Genomic DNA, 16,727 nt, shown 5'->3' on the forward strand with positions numbered 1-16,727 from the left:
CGTTATGTTTCGGTTTGAGTTTTTTTCAAACCATTCAAAATGATTTTTTTAGGTTTGGATTTTTCTCAAATCGATTTAAAAGGTTTAATTTGAAAATTTGTCAAAAATCGATAAAATCGGACCGCTTATACCCCTAACTTTACCTACAAATATATCATTGGAGTTCAATTGCTAGCAATTGAGTCACCAAACTTTAATTTAACAACAATAAAATCACTTTAGACCGCTAGGATACATAACACACGTTGATGACGTGAACGTCAAAGCTAATGGTAGATGATGTTGAGTTCCACATGGACTATTCAAATACTTTTCACATCCACGGAAAACTAAATTAAAAACACCCCATCCCCAGTTGAAACCTCAAAATAGCGTTCTATTACCAGGAAAAATAAAAATTCTTTTAAGGCTTTTCATCAATCACTCATTTCCCTCGTCAATTTACTAATTTGCAATGGACTTTTAATCGATCTTGAAATCAATTAATTGGCTTGCTATGCTCTTGTAAAAAGGTACTAGACCATCTTGTATGGTCTATCTTTAGAACCCAACGATCCTTGCTATCAGATCAAACCTAGTCTCAATCCTTAATGTATAAAAGCATGGATTTAAAATTCATGTGGACAAGGCATTTGTATTTCGCAAAAATGAAAATAAAAGAAGAGAATAATTGGGTCAAACATCATATTTATTGACAAAATCCACCTGCTATGACGTGATTACGACTACACTTGTTTCATTGATATTCAAGTCCTCGTTCTCTCTAGTTTGAATGCAGTTCCTATTCTTCAATTCAATCGATCAAACAATTAGACTTGAAAACCTTAAAAAATTTCCCCTTTTTCCCATGCTGAAAAAATGATTTATATTAAAGTAAAAGATATAGTTCTTTGAATTTTTAATTAATTTGGCGAGAAGTGACAATTAATTCCATGTGGTAGTCTGCATCATTCTCCCCATAGCTTTAACGTTCAAGTCATCAACTTCTATCTTATATTCTTGCTACTCGTACATCAAGGCCTCCCTCACAAGAAAGGGGCTCGCGATTTTTTATAGGATGCGAACCCCCTCCTTTGTGAGGATGCTATACACGGCGTACAACCATTAAATTCCTATAAGCTCGGTGTAAAATCATCATATTCCTATATTCTAACGTCCCATTGACGTGGTGACTTTTAATTGCCGTTAAACCAAAGTTGAGTGACCCAAGAGCCGGAAATTAAAGTTCAGTAATCTACTTGCAGGTAGGATGAAGTTCAGTGACCTCGGTTACAATTAATCCGTTTTATTTACCCCTAAAAATCAAAATTCGCCCTTGACCTCGATAAATAATACCGACTTTCGGCGAGTCTGCGTGTCGTTTCAGGGACTAATCGGAGAGTAATTTAGCGAATATGAAATCGCACTCAGCATGGGGTACATCCAAGAACCTCGTCAAGTTCAGAATGTAAGTGAATCTATTAATTAGTAGTAATTTGATTTCTTTTCTTCTGTCTATGTTTTGTTTTGTCATATAATGATTTTCGGAGTTGTAATTCCTATGCAGTCCGACTTCGGACAACCTAGTTCCTATACGTCTGGATATTGAAATCGATGGCCAGAGATTTAGAGATGCGTTCACCTGGAACCCTTCTGGTAGCTACTCATGCTATACTTTCTTCAACTGTATATTCTGCACTTCTATTGATTATTGATTATTATTATTATTTTATGCTTAGTCATGACTCATGAGCCTGGGTGCCAAACGTTTTTCTGTGAAAAACGAAACTGATAAAATGATATGTCAGCTGTGAAGAGATGTGTAGCGGTAGTAAAGATTCAACACTGCGAGAAATAACTATGATAGTCAGGAAATAGAGTGGTCAGTTGTCTTAATTCCTGTTCGGTACGGACTGAAACATTTTTTTCCCCCACTTATGGCATGCTTTTCTAGGTTCGAGGTAGGATCCTAGCATCTAGGGGGTGAAAGTTCTAGCATCCCACCAGAACTAGGAACGTGAGTCATAAACAGTTTGATATTATAGTAATCTCAACCTTAATTTAGATCATAGAGTGGAGAGTATTATTCCCTTTGTCCTTTTCACTTTGGTCTTCATCCCCCAACTACACCCTAAGACCAACTAGTGGGGTATATGTCTTAACCCGAGTTGATTTTATGGTATGTGCAAGAGGGGATGTTCGATTCGCCTAAATGGTTTACCCGTAACTGATATTACATTTTCCTCACTTGAACTATGTAAGTACTGGATGATCTGTACTAGTAATTTATTCGCATACTATCTCTCATTACTTGTGCATTTTGCAAAGCCATGAACTAAGTTTATGTTTTTCTTACTGTAGATCCTGATTCTGAAGTTGTGGTATTTGCAAAAAGAACAGTGAAAGACTTGAAGCTTCCGCCTGCTTTTGTCACACAGATTGCTCAATCCATCCAAGTATAATATAACAATCCATTTCTTAAGTTGCTTTTTTGTCCTTGTATTGGCGCACCATTTTCTGTTATGCTCTATATTTCAATAAAAATTGGGTATAGAAAGCCCCTGTTTTATTCTCTCAAAAATATACTATCGAATTAACTCCAAAAAGTCCAATGCTACCATTTATGATTCTTGATGTTCAAATCACACTTGTTGCAGACACAGCTAACAGAATTTCGGTCATATGAAGGACAGGATATGTACATTGGAGAGAGAGTTGTCCCCATCAAGGTTTTGACAAGACTAACTTGTTATTCCAGTTAGCCCGCCCTTGAGGCTAAAATGTGTTATTTTATTGTATTTATTTGTAACTATTCTGCATTTTCTTTTGGCTAATCAATGAACTAAAAGTAGTGGTGGTAATTTTTTGTTCCTTTCTTTATGTATTGTGAACCAGCTAGACCTTCGAGTTAACCATACTATCATCAAGGACCATTTTTTGTGGGTAAGTACACCCACGTGCTTTTATTTATTTTTTGAACAGCCCCATGAGAATTTTGTAGATCTTGTGAAATAAGTAGTGGTTTTGATATGTGCTGCTTTAGTCATTTGACAAGAATATATAAAAAATGAATTTCAGGAGTTGAACAATTTTGAGAGTGATCCTGAAGAATTTGCTAGAATTTTTTGCAAAGATATGGGCATTGAAGACCCAGAAGTTGGAGTAAGTACTTGCAATGTTTTCGCATTTTCAATATTTGGTATGCTAAGAAAAAGCGGTAAAACTGAAAATAATTAAGTCAGGAAAACCAAGTGATTCTAACTAGACATGTTTTGTTCTTTTGGTTTTTAAAACTTATACCAACTTATATCAGAGATAAATAAACCACTCAACCTCCACCGACGGCCATAAAGCACTACTTGCTGTTGATAATCACCAATTGAATGCCAATGACCAGTTAGTGAACACCTGTCAGTCACTGATTACTGCCATATAGTTGCTGAAGACTACCTGATGATAATCGAGGACCATCAAGCAATTGATGATGACCATCAGTTGGTTGCCAGAGATTATTAGCTGGTCCAGACAACCTCGGGTGTGTTGCTAAGGACTACCGGGTTGTCGTTGGAGACCAGTTACTGATCTCTAATGATTTGAAGACTCATTAGTGACAACTAGTCAGCCATCAGTGCACGCATGCTAGTGGTTGGCAATTACAGAAAAAAGGTTTGCCAAACATAGAATAATGTCTTCTAACAAGAATGATTTTCAAATGAAAAAGTTTATCGAGTGTGAACAAATGAAGCCTTAGTAGTTCGTAAATTGTACTATTTTTGGTGATCAGTATGTATTCACGAACATAGCAAAGCTGCCTGTCCTGTCTAGGATATTTGTGTGGTTTTCCTTTTAAATTTCTTTTCCATACTGAGAATTTGTACATGAATCGAACTTATATAGGCTATCTTGTGTAGACTATCAGCTTCAAATTGAAACAGGCTCAAATTTCCCCATATGCCGATGTAATCCTTGGGTCACATGATGCCTTGAAAATATGAATTTAAATTATATAAAAATGTACCCATTTGACCTGCAGGGAGCCCGTACCTTGGTTTGCCATGCCATCCTCTGAGATTATTTTTATACCTAAATCACCATCTAAAGGCTTACAGATTCTTACCAGTTGATTCTTCCTAACGTGTTCTTCAACAGAGAGCCAGATCACAAAAATTGTCTTAAGCTTCGATGTTATGAATTACTTCTTCTGGCAAAGGGAACATTAATAAACAGGATACAATATTCTCATTGTAGCTGGCCTGCATCGCTTAATTTTTATTTGATCAGCTCCAAGTTCTTCAGAAAATTATAGCCTCCCTGCTTAGGATAATTTTTATTTGCTTAGTTCCAAGTTCTTCAGACAATTATAGCCTTTGTGCATAGGATAATTTTTATTTGCTTAGCTCCATGTTCTTTTGACCTCCGATGCTTGGACTCTTCGAAATAGTTGGAGTTCCCGTGTCGGACATGACACGACACGGGTATGGTTATGGAATATGTGTCGGATCTTCCAAGTTTCAATCGGACACTCCTTCGTTTTTGCTTCTTCTCCTTCTTTCTTTTCATTTTCTTTCCCTTTTTTTCTTTCTCATTTCTACTCTCTCTAAATTTGGTGTCGCTGTCGAGAGGGTGGAGAAAGGCAGTGGAGCTAAGTTTTGTTTTCTTTTCCTCCTTTCTTTTTTTTTTTCCATTTTCTTCTCTTTTTTTCCCTTCTTTCCCTCTTTGTATCTATGGTTTAGTTTTATACAAATAAAATGAAAATGGTTTCATATAATGCTACTTAGTTCTCCACTAAGATCAAATCACAATCAAGTTCCTTATTTTCTATTTTATATAATATGTTGTAATTCTCGTAATTAAAAACTAAAGCTCAAAATTCTATTTTATTCGTATTAACCCCTTATTCAATACCCATTTTTCTTCTTCGTGAATAATTGATTTTGATCTATTTAAAACAATAGCTTGAATTAGTAAAAAAAATTGAAGTTTGAAAGACATATCCAGTACACGTGTTCGAAATTTGGACTTTTTCTATTCATATCACTATATCCAATATTTTAGAAAATATAAGATCTGACACTCAGATACATATCCATACATGATACCCGTAACCGAGTCCGAGCAACATAGCTTTCGACGACAATTATAACCTCCTTGCATAAGATAAGTTTTAGGGAAAATTGCAGCCGAGGTACCAAATCTTTCATTTATTAGCAGACTTTGCCCAAACCTTTCATTTGTGCCACTGAAGGTACCAAACCTTTCAAAAATTCTCACCCGAAGTTCAAATGGATGGAAATCGTTAGTAAATCCGTTAGTTGACCTAGAGTCAACATTTTGACCAAATTTTGATTGCATTTAAAGGGTAAAAATGTAACATTAGGTTTTTATATTAAAGAATTAAAATAATTAAATTAAAAACTCAAAAATAAAATAAAAAGAAAAGAATTTCAAAAACTTTTCTTCTTCCCTACGCAGCCAACCCTGCCCCGCCCCACAAAAATCAACCAATGTCCACCCACCCGAATCGCGCCGACCACTGCTATTCACCGCTCCTAAATCAGTCGACGACCTATGGTAGATGATGGAAATGAGATGGGAGACCGACCCCGGAGACCTCTGATAAAATCTGTGGAGAGCCATCACTACCTTCTTCCTCACCGCCTCTTTCTGATGCTCCAAGAGCTCCACCACCTGCGGGAACATAGCAAGTATTGTTTCCTCATAAATCAATCTACACACAGCATTAAGAGCGGCACAAACCACCAGATAATTATCGCTCTTCAAATCCTTCTATATCGTATTCACAATCAAAATTATCAAAGCGTGATCCTCATTTAGAAACAAAGTCACCACCAAATAACCAGTCCTCTTCAACGACAAACTCTCATCATGGGTCAATTTAACAGCATGAATATAACCAAACAAGGCGTCGTGGCCCAGCATCTCAACATAAATAAGACTCATTAGATACGCCTTGAGTTTGAATTTCTAGGTATTGGGACTAGATAATCGGGCTTTGAGGGTATCTATTTCGCGCAAAACAATGCGGTCCTCCTTGGCCTTGGATCGAGTCTCGCCGATGGACTTGATGAGGTCAAGAAACTCTTTTGACTGCCCGAAACTGCCTTGGGAGCTCATTGCGAGCTCTTGGCTGATTGTCTTCAGCTGCTCCATCTTTAATTAAATTATTGCGACCACTGCCTGAAACCGCCTTGGGAGCTCATTTGGGTATGGTGGATGATGGTCGTCGATCGATTCAGGAGCGGTGAATGGCAGTGGTTGGCGCAATTGGGGTGGGTGGACGTTGGTTGATTTTTGTGGTGTGGTGTGGGGTGGGGTGGGACGGGGTCAGCCGTGTAGGGAAGAAGAAGAAGAAGAAGAAAAGTTTTTGAAATTCTTTTCTTTTTATTTTATTTTTGGGTTTTTAATTTAATTATTTTAATTCTTTAATATAAAAGCCTAATGTTACATTTTTACCCTTAAAAATGCAGTCAAAATGTTGACTTTAGGTCAACTAACGGATTTACTAATAGTTTCCATCCATTTGAACTTCGGGTGAGAATTTTTGAAAGATTTGGTACCTTTAGTGGCACAAATAAAAGGTTTGGGCAAAGTCTGCTAATAAACGAAAGGTTTGATACCTCGGCTGCAATTTTCCCTAATTTTTATTTGCTTAGCTCCAAGTTCTTCCAACGACAATTATAACCTCCCTGCATAGGATATTTTTATTTGCTTAGCTCCAAGTTCGTCCGACGACAATTATAGCCTTCCTGCATGCAATAGTTTTTATTTGCTCAGCTCCAAGCCCACAAACTATCAATGATTTCTTCTTAACTAGTTGATATGAGGTTACTTGTGAAGCATGGACATTCCTCCTAGGGTTGAGGATTAATGTCTAACAGCATTAATGTCCAACACTGGTATTGAATGCTGATATGCCTTGGACATTCCGGAACACTTCTCTGATACGCAGCGTGTCCTATTTTATGTGTGTGTTTATTTAAATTTCTGATAAACGAGGAACAGAATCTTTAGCGTGTTCAGGCAACTAGTACTCTCTCTCTCTTTGTATGCGTGTGGGGATGCATGCATGTTGTTGCTTTTGTGGTGCTGTTCTTGTTGTCCTCCGTTACATCATCTATGATGTCTCCAATATGTTTGCTGATTTGTGTTGCATTGGGCAGTACTGTTGTATTTCTAATGCCTTTTTGAAAAACTATTCTTGTATGAAGCGTCTTACTTCTGGGAACCTATTCTCTTTGACACGTGTATTGACATTGTTAATTTTACCTTCACTTCTGCTATGGTAAGTGTCTGCTTCAGGAAAACTGATTGCCTATTTGATTTGCAGCCTGCCATTGCTATTGCAATCAGGGAGCAACTTTACGAGGTTAGAATTCAATTCAATACTCATAATAGCCTATCATTTTACCCATTTGCAATCAGAATCATCTCCATTTACAACTTTTGTCTTCTAATGATTAGATCGCTGTACAAAGTGTGACTTCTGCAAAGGAAAGCAGACTAAGCAAGAAAGGGCGACGAGCGGGTGAAATTTTCTCTGCCAGGTATTTTAATATTGGTTTCAAGTTACTTTGCTATCCTTTTCACCTTGGAAACAAAAAGAACGAGCATCCTTGGAACAGATGAAATTATATTGTGCAACTGTCAAGTTATACTGATAAAATAATGCTTCTCTATTTCCTCCCTTCATCACTGTCAGCAAGACAGGTGGAAATGCTGTGGACTTGGTCAAGCTGTTTGGTAACAAATCGAGTGTCATTCGGTACGTTAGTATTCTGTACTAAATCCTAGATTGGAAACTTCAAAAGTATTTGATGCACGGAAAAATGCTAATATTCTAGAGTAAAATGATAAATGTGTCCTCGTCTTTTCAAGGATCCATTATGATTCAATTCTTATTGTGCTATTGTTTGAACCAAAGCGAGTGCATCAATTGGTTTGTGCTTCCCAAAAAGGCCAAAAACCATTGGACAAATCTTGTAGTGCAGATTTTTTCGGTTTTTATTGAAATGAATTATTTTTTATGCTTCAAGTTCATCGGGAAGCCATTCCTTGCAGGAAGAGAAAGGAGTGGGACGTGTACGAACCATTTGTCGATCTCCTATCAAATGAGGAGGTGGAAGCTCTTAAGGCAAGGGAAGAAAGGAATATTCGATGACAAAGTTGTAATCACTTGGGGGATTTGACTTTGACCCTTTCCTATCTTGTATATATTTATTTTAAGGCGGCATCACTTGAGCATTCTGCGTCAGAAAATATGTAGTTTGTTAATCTATTAATTATTTTCTTCCCTTCAATACCCAGTTTCCTTTCTGAAATGAATTTAGTATTTGTAGTTGAATTGTGTGCTTAATCAAGAAACATGGCTTATTTTAGAAATAAAGATCAAGAAACACGAATCATTCATATTTTAACCCATAGAGACAAAACTACTACAAGAACAAGCCGAGCCATGTTCGAAATAAGAGTTGAGATCGGCTGTCTCTATTTTTATTTGTTCACGCTATTTTATACAATTATCTTAACGTCTTTATTTCTGATACGTAGATATCGTGCAATTAGTTCTCAACATGTCATTGTTGAGCTTTAACACTTTACTATGGCTCGTGTTTATAAATTATTTATAAACACTCAAGTTACTTTATTTACATATTTTAAGAGATTCATAGGTATTATTTACGTGTTCATTACGCTTTATTTAATTATAATTTAAACAGTTTATAGATACTTTTCAAAAAAAATTTAAAATACCTAATGATTAAAGGAGAGCATTCCTCCTACCTATCACCAATCTCCCGTGTTGTTAAATTAAAACAAGTTTGAAGAAATCAATTATAAGAAAGCAGTTTCGTAAGATCAATAATTAATTTTTATTTGTTTATGCATATTCTGTACAATCTTTTAACATTGAAAAACGCAAGCAAATGAAAATGTTTTAAAATGTCAAATAAGTGACGTCATGGTTACACCTGTCTTTTCTTCATCCCATTACTTTTCACTAGTTTTGCGGCAATTATTTCAAAAAAAAAAAAAAAAAGCATCTCTGATCCCAATTTTTAAAAAGACTAAGTCGGTCTCCAACATTTCATTATAATTGCACCATTTATATCATGCAATCCTCTTAAAAACATGTGTCACTCTGAACGGAAAGATAAATTCAAAAGCAAAAACTAACTTCATAAAATTGAACATACGAGATTTAAGTAATGATCTAAGATGCCAACCAGATTGATCAACAAGTGATACAGTACAAAGTCGGGTTTGTTCGACTAATTAGCAATACTCTTTTTTTTTTTTTTTTTTTTTTGATAACCCAGGAACCCGCAGCCGCTACTGGCGGAGCCCCGACCACTCTTAGAGCGGAGGCCCGACCACCAGTGTGCACTAGGTAAACCTAGGAGCTGGCACAAGACCCGTAACCACACCAGCCGGTTAAATCTTCTTCAAGGAGAAGGCGGATGTCTCAAGCGTGGGTTGAACTCTCGTCGAAGCCAACCCAGTTTCCCAGGCCATGCCTTTTTGCCAACTTGACCAAACGCTCTTGACGACTAATTAGCAATACTTGAACCTACCTAATAAAGATGTATTTGAGATTTTTATTGTTGAGAACTGATTATATGTTCGGTCGCCGGTCGAAGACTAACTAACTTCTTTTTTAAAGTTGGAACTAACTTGAAAGTAAGATAATTGGTTGGGAGCCAATTGAGCAATTTTCCTTATATTGACGTTAACAAAAGAAAAAGTCAAGGGTAAAATTATGACCTCGAACTTTGTCAACCATCAAACGCCAATCACCGGTACAGTATCAAGTCATCGTCACTGGATCCTGTTGTTTCAGTCCAAAGATCACCGCCCAAATAGCCCATATCTCTATCTCTGAGTTTAGTCGCTGTGGTGGGGAAGTCCCAGGTTGTAGAAATCTGCAATCAACTAAATCTCGAATTCCAGGTAAGCTACAAATCTTGCTTTTCTGCTTTTTCGTTGACCACACACTACTCTTATTTCTCATCACTTGATATTTCAACTTTCTGACTTCTGGGTTTTTTGAATTTGATGTGGATTTGCTGAAAGATAACACGTGAATGAAGGGCACGGTTCTTGAGTTCCAATTTATTGATAATATTTTATCCCTTCGCTTGGTGTTTGCCTCGTTAATTAAAGAATTTTTCTACTTAATTTTTCCAAAATTGATTCCATAGGTTCGTTAATTACTGAAATGGTTGGTAGCGATTTGATTGGTTCTTATTTGGCAGGAGCTGTATTCAATCTGTGAATATTGAGATTGGTTTTGGCCTTTTTTCATATGGATTCAACTCAAAATATTGTATATTATTGCTGTGTACTGAAGGGGGATCGAGTTTTGTACGCCTATAATGATGCAGACCATGAAATTGAGAACTTGGCTGCATTGTGCTTAGAGATGACTCCTCCCTATCACAGATGGTATTTTCAGACAATGAATAAGAAAACATTTGGGTTCCTGATGGAGGATGGCTGTGTGTATTTCGCTATAGTGAATGAGAGTCTTGGCAACCCGGGATTTCTTCGGTTTTTAGAAAATTTGAAGGATGAATTTAGAAAGGTGGCCAAAAGAAGTTCAAACAGGAGTATGTCTAATCTGAATTCTGTGTGTCTACAAGAACAATTGGTTCCGGCCATAAAAAGTATGGTTGCCTCATTGGAGCAACTCTCAGTTACGGGTTCTGAGTGGCAGGCTGAGACTAGTGAGCTCTCTCCTTCGCCAGGTAACAATGCCAATGGTCCGATAGAGACCCGTGCATCTTCTACAAAAGCCCCTTTATTGGGAAAGCTGAGCAAGCAAGAGAAAAAGCAAATGAAGGAACATGTAATTGTTATGAAACATATTGAATTGGAGGAACATCGGAAATCTACAGATAGAGTAATGGTTGATTCAGGAGCTATAGATTCTAACGACCAAGGTCCATCAGTTTCTCCAGTCTCGTTGCATAAGGATATTGGATCGATGAGAAGGTCGAGCTCTCAAAACTTCCAAAAAAAATGGTGTCGCCATGTGCGGATTGTTCTTGCCATTGATGCTTTAGTGTGTCTTGTGTTATTCTTAGTTTGGTTAGGTATATGCCATGGTGTGAAGTGCATTCGTTAGAGTTCCCTTTTGTTCGTCCCTGACTTTGAGCCTTATCACCATCTTGAACGGAAGCCAGAGTTTCCAATTCAAGATTACCAAGGCTTTGTTATGCAAATTTCAAAGCCTACCCGGGTACACAGGTGGACATATTGTGATGCATCAAGTGCTTTGTGTGTCTTAAAAGGTATAACCTTCAAATTTCGCGTTGTGGCTTCATAATTCATCTTTTACAGTTATTATCTTTTTACTACGCAGTACATTAGTTTCAATTAAGAGTTCGGAGAGGCGGTGATTGGCCGTACACATAGCATGCTGTACTTACATGTCGATTTTCTTGGTCATTATATCCTGACATTTTATTAGCAATCCATGGATCAACAATCCTACATGATGTATGCTTGTACAGTATTTATGCAATTTGTATCGTCATCTCACTCTTCTCTAACTTTGCTGAGATAAAATGACATGCTTCATTACTCCCCTTGCTGGGATGATGGGACTTGCGGCACTAGCGGAACCAGAATGAGAAGTGAGCTTGGACGGCCATCAAGCGATTGTCCAACATAGGGGGAAAAAGAGATTGCTGACAGAGCCGGGATGGTTGGTCGTCAGTGCTCACTCGGTGCTGGTTTAGCAAATAGTTTGTTGTTTAATGGCCTGAGTTAAATGTGTATTTTTTATGCACTGTAGCTGTATGAGAAAGAAGATTGGTTTGCTACGAGCGCTGTAGGGTCATAATTATATAAGTTATACCTCGATTTGCTCCGCGAAGAAAACAGCCTTCAAGCATGCATTGTGTAACCAAAACCCACAACATACTTGAGAGACCACCACCATAGGAATCATCCCCCATTCAAGGATACATCAAGCATTTTGGACAAAAGTTTTTTGAGCATTTTCAAAATCAAGGATAATCACATAAACTAAAAGACTATTGCCCTTTTTGCCGCCAGAACAGCAAGGTCGTTAATTAGTTGAAGAAACAGCATGGTTATCGCGAGGAAGACACATACAGAACTTCATCTATTCCACTCAGTCGCCATAAATTCCGAAGCAAGCCTCGGTGGATTCTCATCTATGCTTTTGGGAGGCTGATTAGTATACCGGTCCCAACCCATGATGTGAGGCAATGCAAACTGCAGCAATAACATGGAAAAAATTGATGCACAAACAGAAAATGAGATGACCAGAAGGAAAATAAATAAAACCGGGATTAAACCAATCAAGCAAAATCAAAAGTACAATTAAATATAGCATTGCCATGTTTATTGTCATGTTCACCCGCTCAAAGCATCTAGCAGCCAGTCATAATTTGAATCGTGGAAAATGAAAATATTCGGTATTTTCAAATTCTCATTGTCAATCACAACATGGATGGCACTTTTTGGGCAGGTTATTTCCCTTTAGATAGAGAAATTAATAGTTTCCATCCTATTTAATTGAGTTCTCGGATTAACAGAAATTTATCTGTAGGTCTCTCTAGTCCACTAGGAAACAATGCTAAACAATGCATGGCACTTTCTGTGCCGGTTATTGTGTGCTCAACCTTTCTTTTGGTATATTTTGTTGTCTCCTATCACTGAAAGACTCAAAACATTTCATGGAGGACAAACTAAACAATTCTATACTCAAACCGAGTCCATTATCTAGTAAAAATATGATTTTGCTCAAGCACAAATGTATTCTCTTTCTCAAACTACGAATTATTGTAATTATCAAGAAACGCAAACAAATGATGTTAGCTTTTCATCCTCAACCTTAAGATATTCACAAACAGCACAGTTTCAAGAAGTACTCACTACCAGAATAAATACGGAAAGACAGAAACATAAAAGATACAGTGCCATACGTTGAAAGCTGTTCGCATGACTGCAAATTCAGCAGTAGTAACAGGGACAACAAACCGATCATTAGTTTTGAGGATATTGTTGACAACATCTGCATATAGAATACGTGTAAGATAGCAAGAATTCATCAGGTGCTGCATAAGACACTTACCAAATTCCTCGATGACTAGAGAACACAGGTCAAAATCACTTAAAATTCAAAATTTCAGCCTCGTATTTGTATCTGCATAATAACGCCCTGCTATTTCATGCACATGGATAATAATATCCACTCTATACTCGATATTCATTTTTGATGGACATGATTATTCAATTAAACATCTCGATCAAGAAGCGGAATATTAGCATATGAAAAAAAATAAAAGATTTACTCAGAGAAATGAAGTAGCCTCCAGCATTGTCATGTGCCTTAATTGATAAGCTCTTTCTAACTTGTCCTGCATTGCTGTAAAATAGAACTCAGTTGAAAGCCAGTAACTGAAATCAATCCTAGTACAAAAAATCAAAATAAACAAAAGAAAGATTGAAAGATCGTGAACAGCAGATAATGGAAAAAGTTTTCGGAGTAGAAAATAAACCTTGACAGCATTGATGGGTCGTGGAAGAATTCACAGGAATCTTTTGGACCCAAACTAATTAGGGATCCAACCTCCGTGGCCGACAAAGCAAAAGTCTATAATATATTAGTATAACAGTCAGTCAAGCCACAGAATGCGTGAAGACGCATGCATGCCTACATGTGTGTGAGGTGTTCTTGAACATTTCAATGAGAGAGGATTTTAATCTTTTGCAAGTACATTTTCAAGACAACTGCTAAGAGTTGACGACGAGCAAGCAAAAGTTACAAATGTCCTTGAGATTGCCACATCCTTCCAGGAAAATCCAAGGAAGAGTGAATTGTTTCAATCTTTAAAGGGTCATTCAGGATCAATAATTATAAATTTTTGAGCTAAGACTTGATATTTAGCCAAGGAGACGAGTTGATTACCTGTTTCTTATCCCAATCATACTTGCGCTCACCAATAGCAGGCCAGAAAGTCAAGAATATGACACCGCGGCGATCAACTCTGATACCTCCAGACTAAAAAAAATGAAGAAAGCATATATTCAGTATTCAAATCTGTATAACTAAAGATATTCTTGGGGAGAAAAGATTTCAGAAAAGGTATTGAACATTGTACTTCCAATTTACTAAATGTTGGAAGAATAGGGGAGGCAGAAAGTGCAGCTTTCCCCTTGTAAATTGAATAGGGTGCAAATATTTTAGCTGCAGATCTCCCTGAATGCATCAAAAGTAGAGCAAGATGATTAGTGATGACTTCACCTCCCTTGTGAAGAGAAAACGAATAATCCTTGCCAAAATAATTTGATACCGTCAGGCAAAAAATTTTGTCCAGCAGTTGACAGGCTAGCCTTGGTACTCATACCACGCAACCACTGATGATTCACAGCTTCCACAAATAACCTTTTCTGGGACAATTGATTCCTATTTTCAGTCAACAAAAACTGACATGAGTACAATTAATTCCATGAAGCTGAGAAGATTAAACAAACACGATCTTTACTGAAATATAAAAATAATTCAACTATTCCAGTTTGCTTCTTGACAAACTAAAAATGTTATAAAACAGCATGATACCAACTGATAAGATATATACTTGTGTAAATGATGGAAGGTAGCTAGGACTAGGGACTTGATGGGCACAACAATTTTATTTAACCTTCTAAGATCAATTCAGATAGCTGCACATAGAATTCACGTGAAACATAACGAGGAAAATGAATTATCACTTTAACACCTCTGATTGGACGCTGTATTTGTGTCTTTTCAAAATCCGACAGTCTAAACAAGATAGCCTATAATGGACCATAATGAGCAAGTTTCTACGATGCCAAGCTACGGTTCTCCAATGTTCTTGATTGGTAGTGTTTAATACTGACCCAAATTCCAAACGCTTCATTCAGGTTTAAGATGTGCTTTTTAAGTCTGCACACGACCTTCCAGCTATAAACATTTTTACAACGTTGTGGGTGTGGAACATGGTTTGAATAAGAATACTATATGAATAAACTATTTCTCCATAGTTTACCTCTCTCTTTTCCCACATATGCACGTACCATAATTTTAAGTTTAAGATTGAAATAGTTTCCCCTTTTTAACAATTGTGGCTTATCCTTTAACATTTAGACTTTAGCAAATTGACTCCCTTTCTTTCAAAGTACAATAATTGTGGCTTGCAACCACGTCTCCAAAATTTTCCTACTTAATTGATATCATGAATTCCAACTCAGTTATTAGTGGATTACTATATCTATCGAAACCCTAGATCAGCCCAGACAACTCAGGTCCATCTCAAAAGAACATTGTATGACAGGTGACCAGAACGGTCTGTGACAACAGGCTAAACGAAAGACTGAACCAATAAAGTCATGCACCCGAAAGCCTGACCAAGTGGAGCAATGTTGTACCAGGTGAGATCAGTAACCAAAAGGTACCCTCAACCAGCACTAACCAAGAACAGCTGCTCAGAACTAACCAAGAACAGCTCACCTTCCCAACCTCATAAAACCTACCCAGCAATAACCAAAATCTTCAATTTCCATCCCTATTCTTACAACCACTCCAACATAAATTAACCGCACATTTTTGCGTTTTCAATAGGAAATAAATTTTAACCTCAAAGAAAACCTTCGTTCTGTTATCGTATACCCAGGAAAAAATAAATAAATAAATAAAGAAACCTGGAAACTAGACCATCAACACAATGTTTTTCAACGACCCAGTTAAAAAATTAGGCAAAAACATAATTGTAGAAATACCCTAATCTTCTTTTCCAACTTTTACTAGAATTTTTTTTTTTTTTTTTAAATCAAATGATATAGGCTTATTCTTTTTGTTTTCAAGAAAATAGTGAAACCCCAGCCAAAGGAAAAAATAATTAACAGAAGACAAAAAAGAGCTTAAGAAGTATACCTAGAGTGAGAAAGCAGCTTCGATAGCTTCAACATGGGGCGAGAACAAGAGAATTCCTTAAGGCCGTCGACTCAGTACTGGCACTGTCGCGCACACTAAACTAATCTGAATTTTCCGAAAACGGGAAAAGCGGAGTCCCCTTATTATAAGGCATTTGTTTTTTCGGTCTGAGATCGGTTCGACCGTTCTTTGGGTGGGTTGTTTGATATGCATTTTTATGTAAAAATATATTTTAAAATAGTAAATTGATGTGAAATGTGTGGTTAAGAAATAAGTAAAAGTTTTTGAGTTATGTATAATATTATTTTAATAAAAAATATGTAGTTGAAAAAAAGAAAGAAAAAAATGAATTTAAAAAAAAATGCTACCAAACGGGACCTTAATTTCTATTTCTTTTTAGTGCTTTTGGTTCTTTTAGCCCCTTTTTTACGGTCATTTTTGGCGAAGAATAATTTTTAAATAGTGTTATGGAAAGAGAGAGGAAAAAAAATAAATAAAAAGAAGTTAATAGATTTGTATATATTTTATTAAAAATCAAAAACCTATGTTTATAGAGCAGAATTCAACGATAATAATTTCTAAGTTTGTAGGGGTACAATTGTCATTCATTTATAAGCCTTAATAAACTTACCAATTACTATACTCTTTTTGAATGATACATTATAAAATATTTGCTTCATTAAAATCTTGTTTTAAAAAAACCAATTGGACAAAAAAATCGAAAAAAAGAAAAAGAGTATTTTGAAATATTAAAATAAATGCTACCTTATTAAAACCATGTTAGAAAAATTCAGTAGGA

At 36.5% G+C, this 16,727-nt stretch overlaps 3 protein-coding genes across 4 annotated transcripts; 2 read left to right on the plus strand and 1 right to left on the minus strand.

Moving 5' to 3' along the window:
• The first annotated feature begins 1,332 nt into the window (after positions 1-1,332).
• LOC111402000 (chromatin structure-remodeling complex protein BSH) lies at positions 1,333-8,414 on the plus strand. 2 transcript variants are annotated; one of them, XM_023030014.1, is made up of 10 exons: positions 1,333-1,447; positions 1,547-1,635; positions 2,341-2,435; positions 2,637-2,708; positions 2,875-2,922; positions 3,058-3,141; positions 7,328-7,366; positions 7,462-7,544; positions 7,700-7,762; positions 8,059-8,414. In XM_023030014.1, exons 1-10 carry the CDS (start codon positions 1,395-1,397, stop codon positions 8,156-8,158), a joined length of 726 nt encoding a protein of 241 aa, XP_022885782.1. In that variant the 5' UTR covers positions 1,333-1,394; the 3' UTR covers positions 8,159-8,414. The 2 variants fall into 2 exon arrangements, with proteins under 2 accessions (XP_022885782.1, XP_022885783.1); XM_023030015.1 differs by having other exon boundaries at positions 8,034-8,341.
• A 1,329-nt stretch (positions 8,415-9,743) lies between these two features.
• LOC111402002 (phytolongin Phyl1.1-like) lies at positions 9,744-11,354 on the plus strand. The gene is made up of 2 exons (XM_023030016.1): positions 9,744-9,948; positions 10,254-11,354. Exon 2 carries the CDS (start codon positions 10,304-10,306, stop codon positions 11,123-11,125), a length of 822 nt encoding a protein of 273 aa, XP_022885784.1. The 5' UTR covers positions 9,744-9,948; positions 10,254-10,303; the 3' UTR covers positions 11,126-11,354.
• A 521-nt stretch (positions 11,355-11,875) lies between these two features.
• LOC111402003 (single-stranded DNA-binding protein WHY2, mitochondrial-like) lies at positions 11,876-16,070 on the minus strand. Its single transcript, XM_023030017.1, has 8 exons — positions 15,929-16,070; positions 14,328-14,440; positions 14,136-14,233; positions 13,943-14,035; positions 13,533-13,627; positions 13,326-13,399; positions 12,957-13,045; positions 11,876-12,243 (listed from the first exon to the last, which is right to left on the minus strand). The coding sequence occupies exons 1-8, from the start codon at positions 15,961-15,963 to the stop codon at positions 12,127-12,129; spliced, it is 714 nt and encodes a 237-aa protein (XP_022885785.1). The 5' UTR covers positions 15,964-16,070; the 3' UTR covers positions 11,876-12,126.
• Positions 16,071-16,727: the final 657 nt, after the last annotated feature.

The sequence above is a fragment of the Olea europaea genome, chromosome 10 (genome assembly GCF_002742605.1).
Source record: "Olea europaea var. sylvestris chromosome 10, O_europaea_v1, whole genome shotgun sequence".
Classification (NCBI taxonomy): domain Eukaryota; kingdom Viridiplantae; phylum Streptophyta; class Magnoliopsida; order Lamiales; family Oleaceae; genus Olea; species Olea europaea.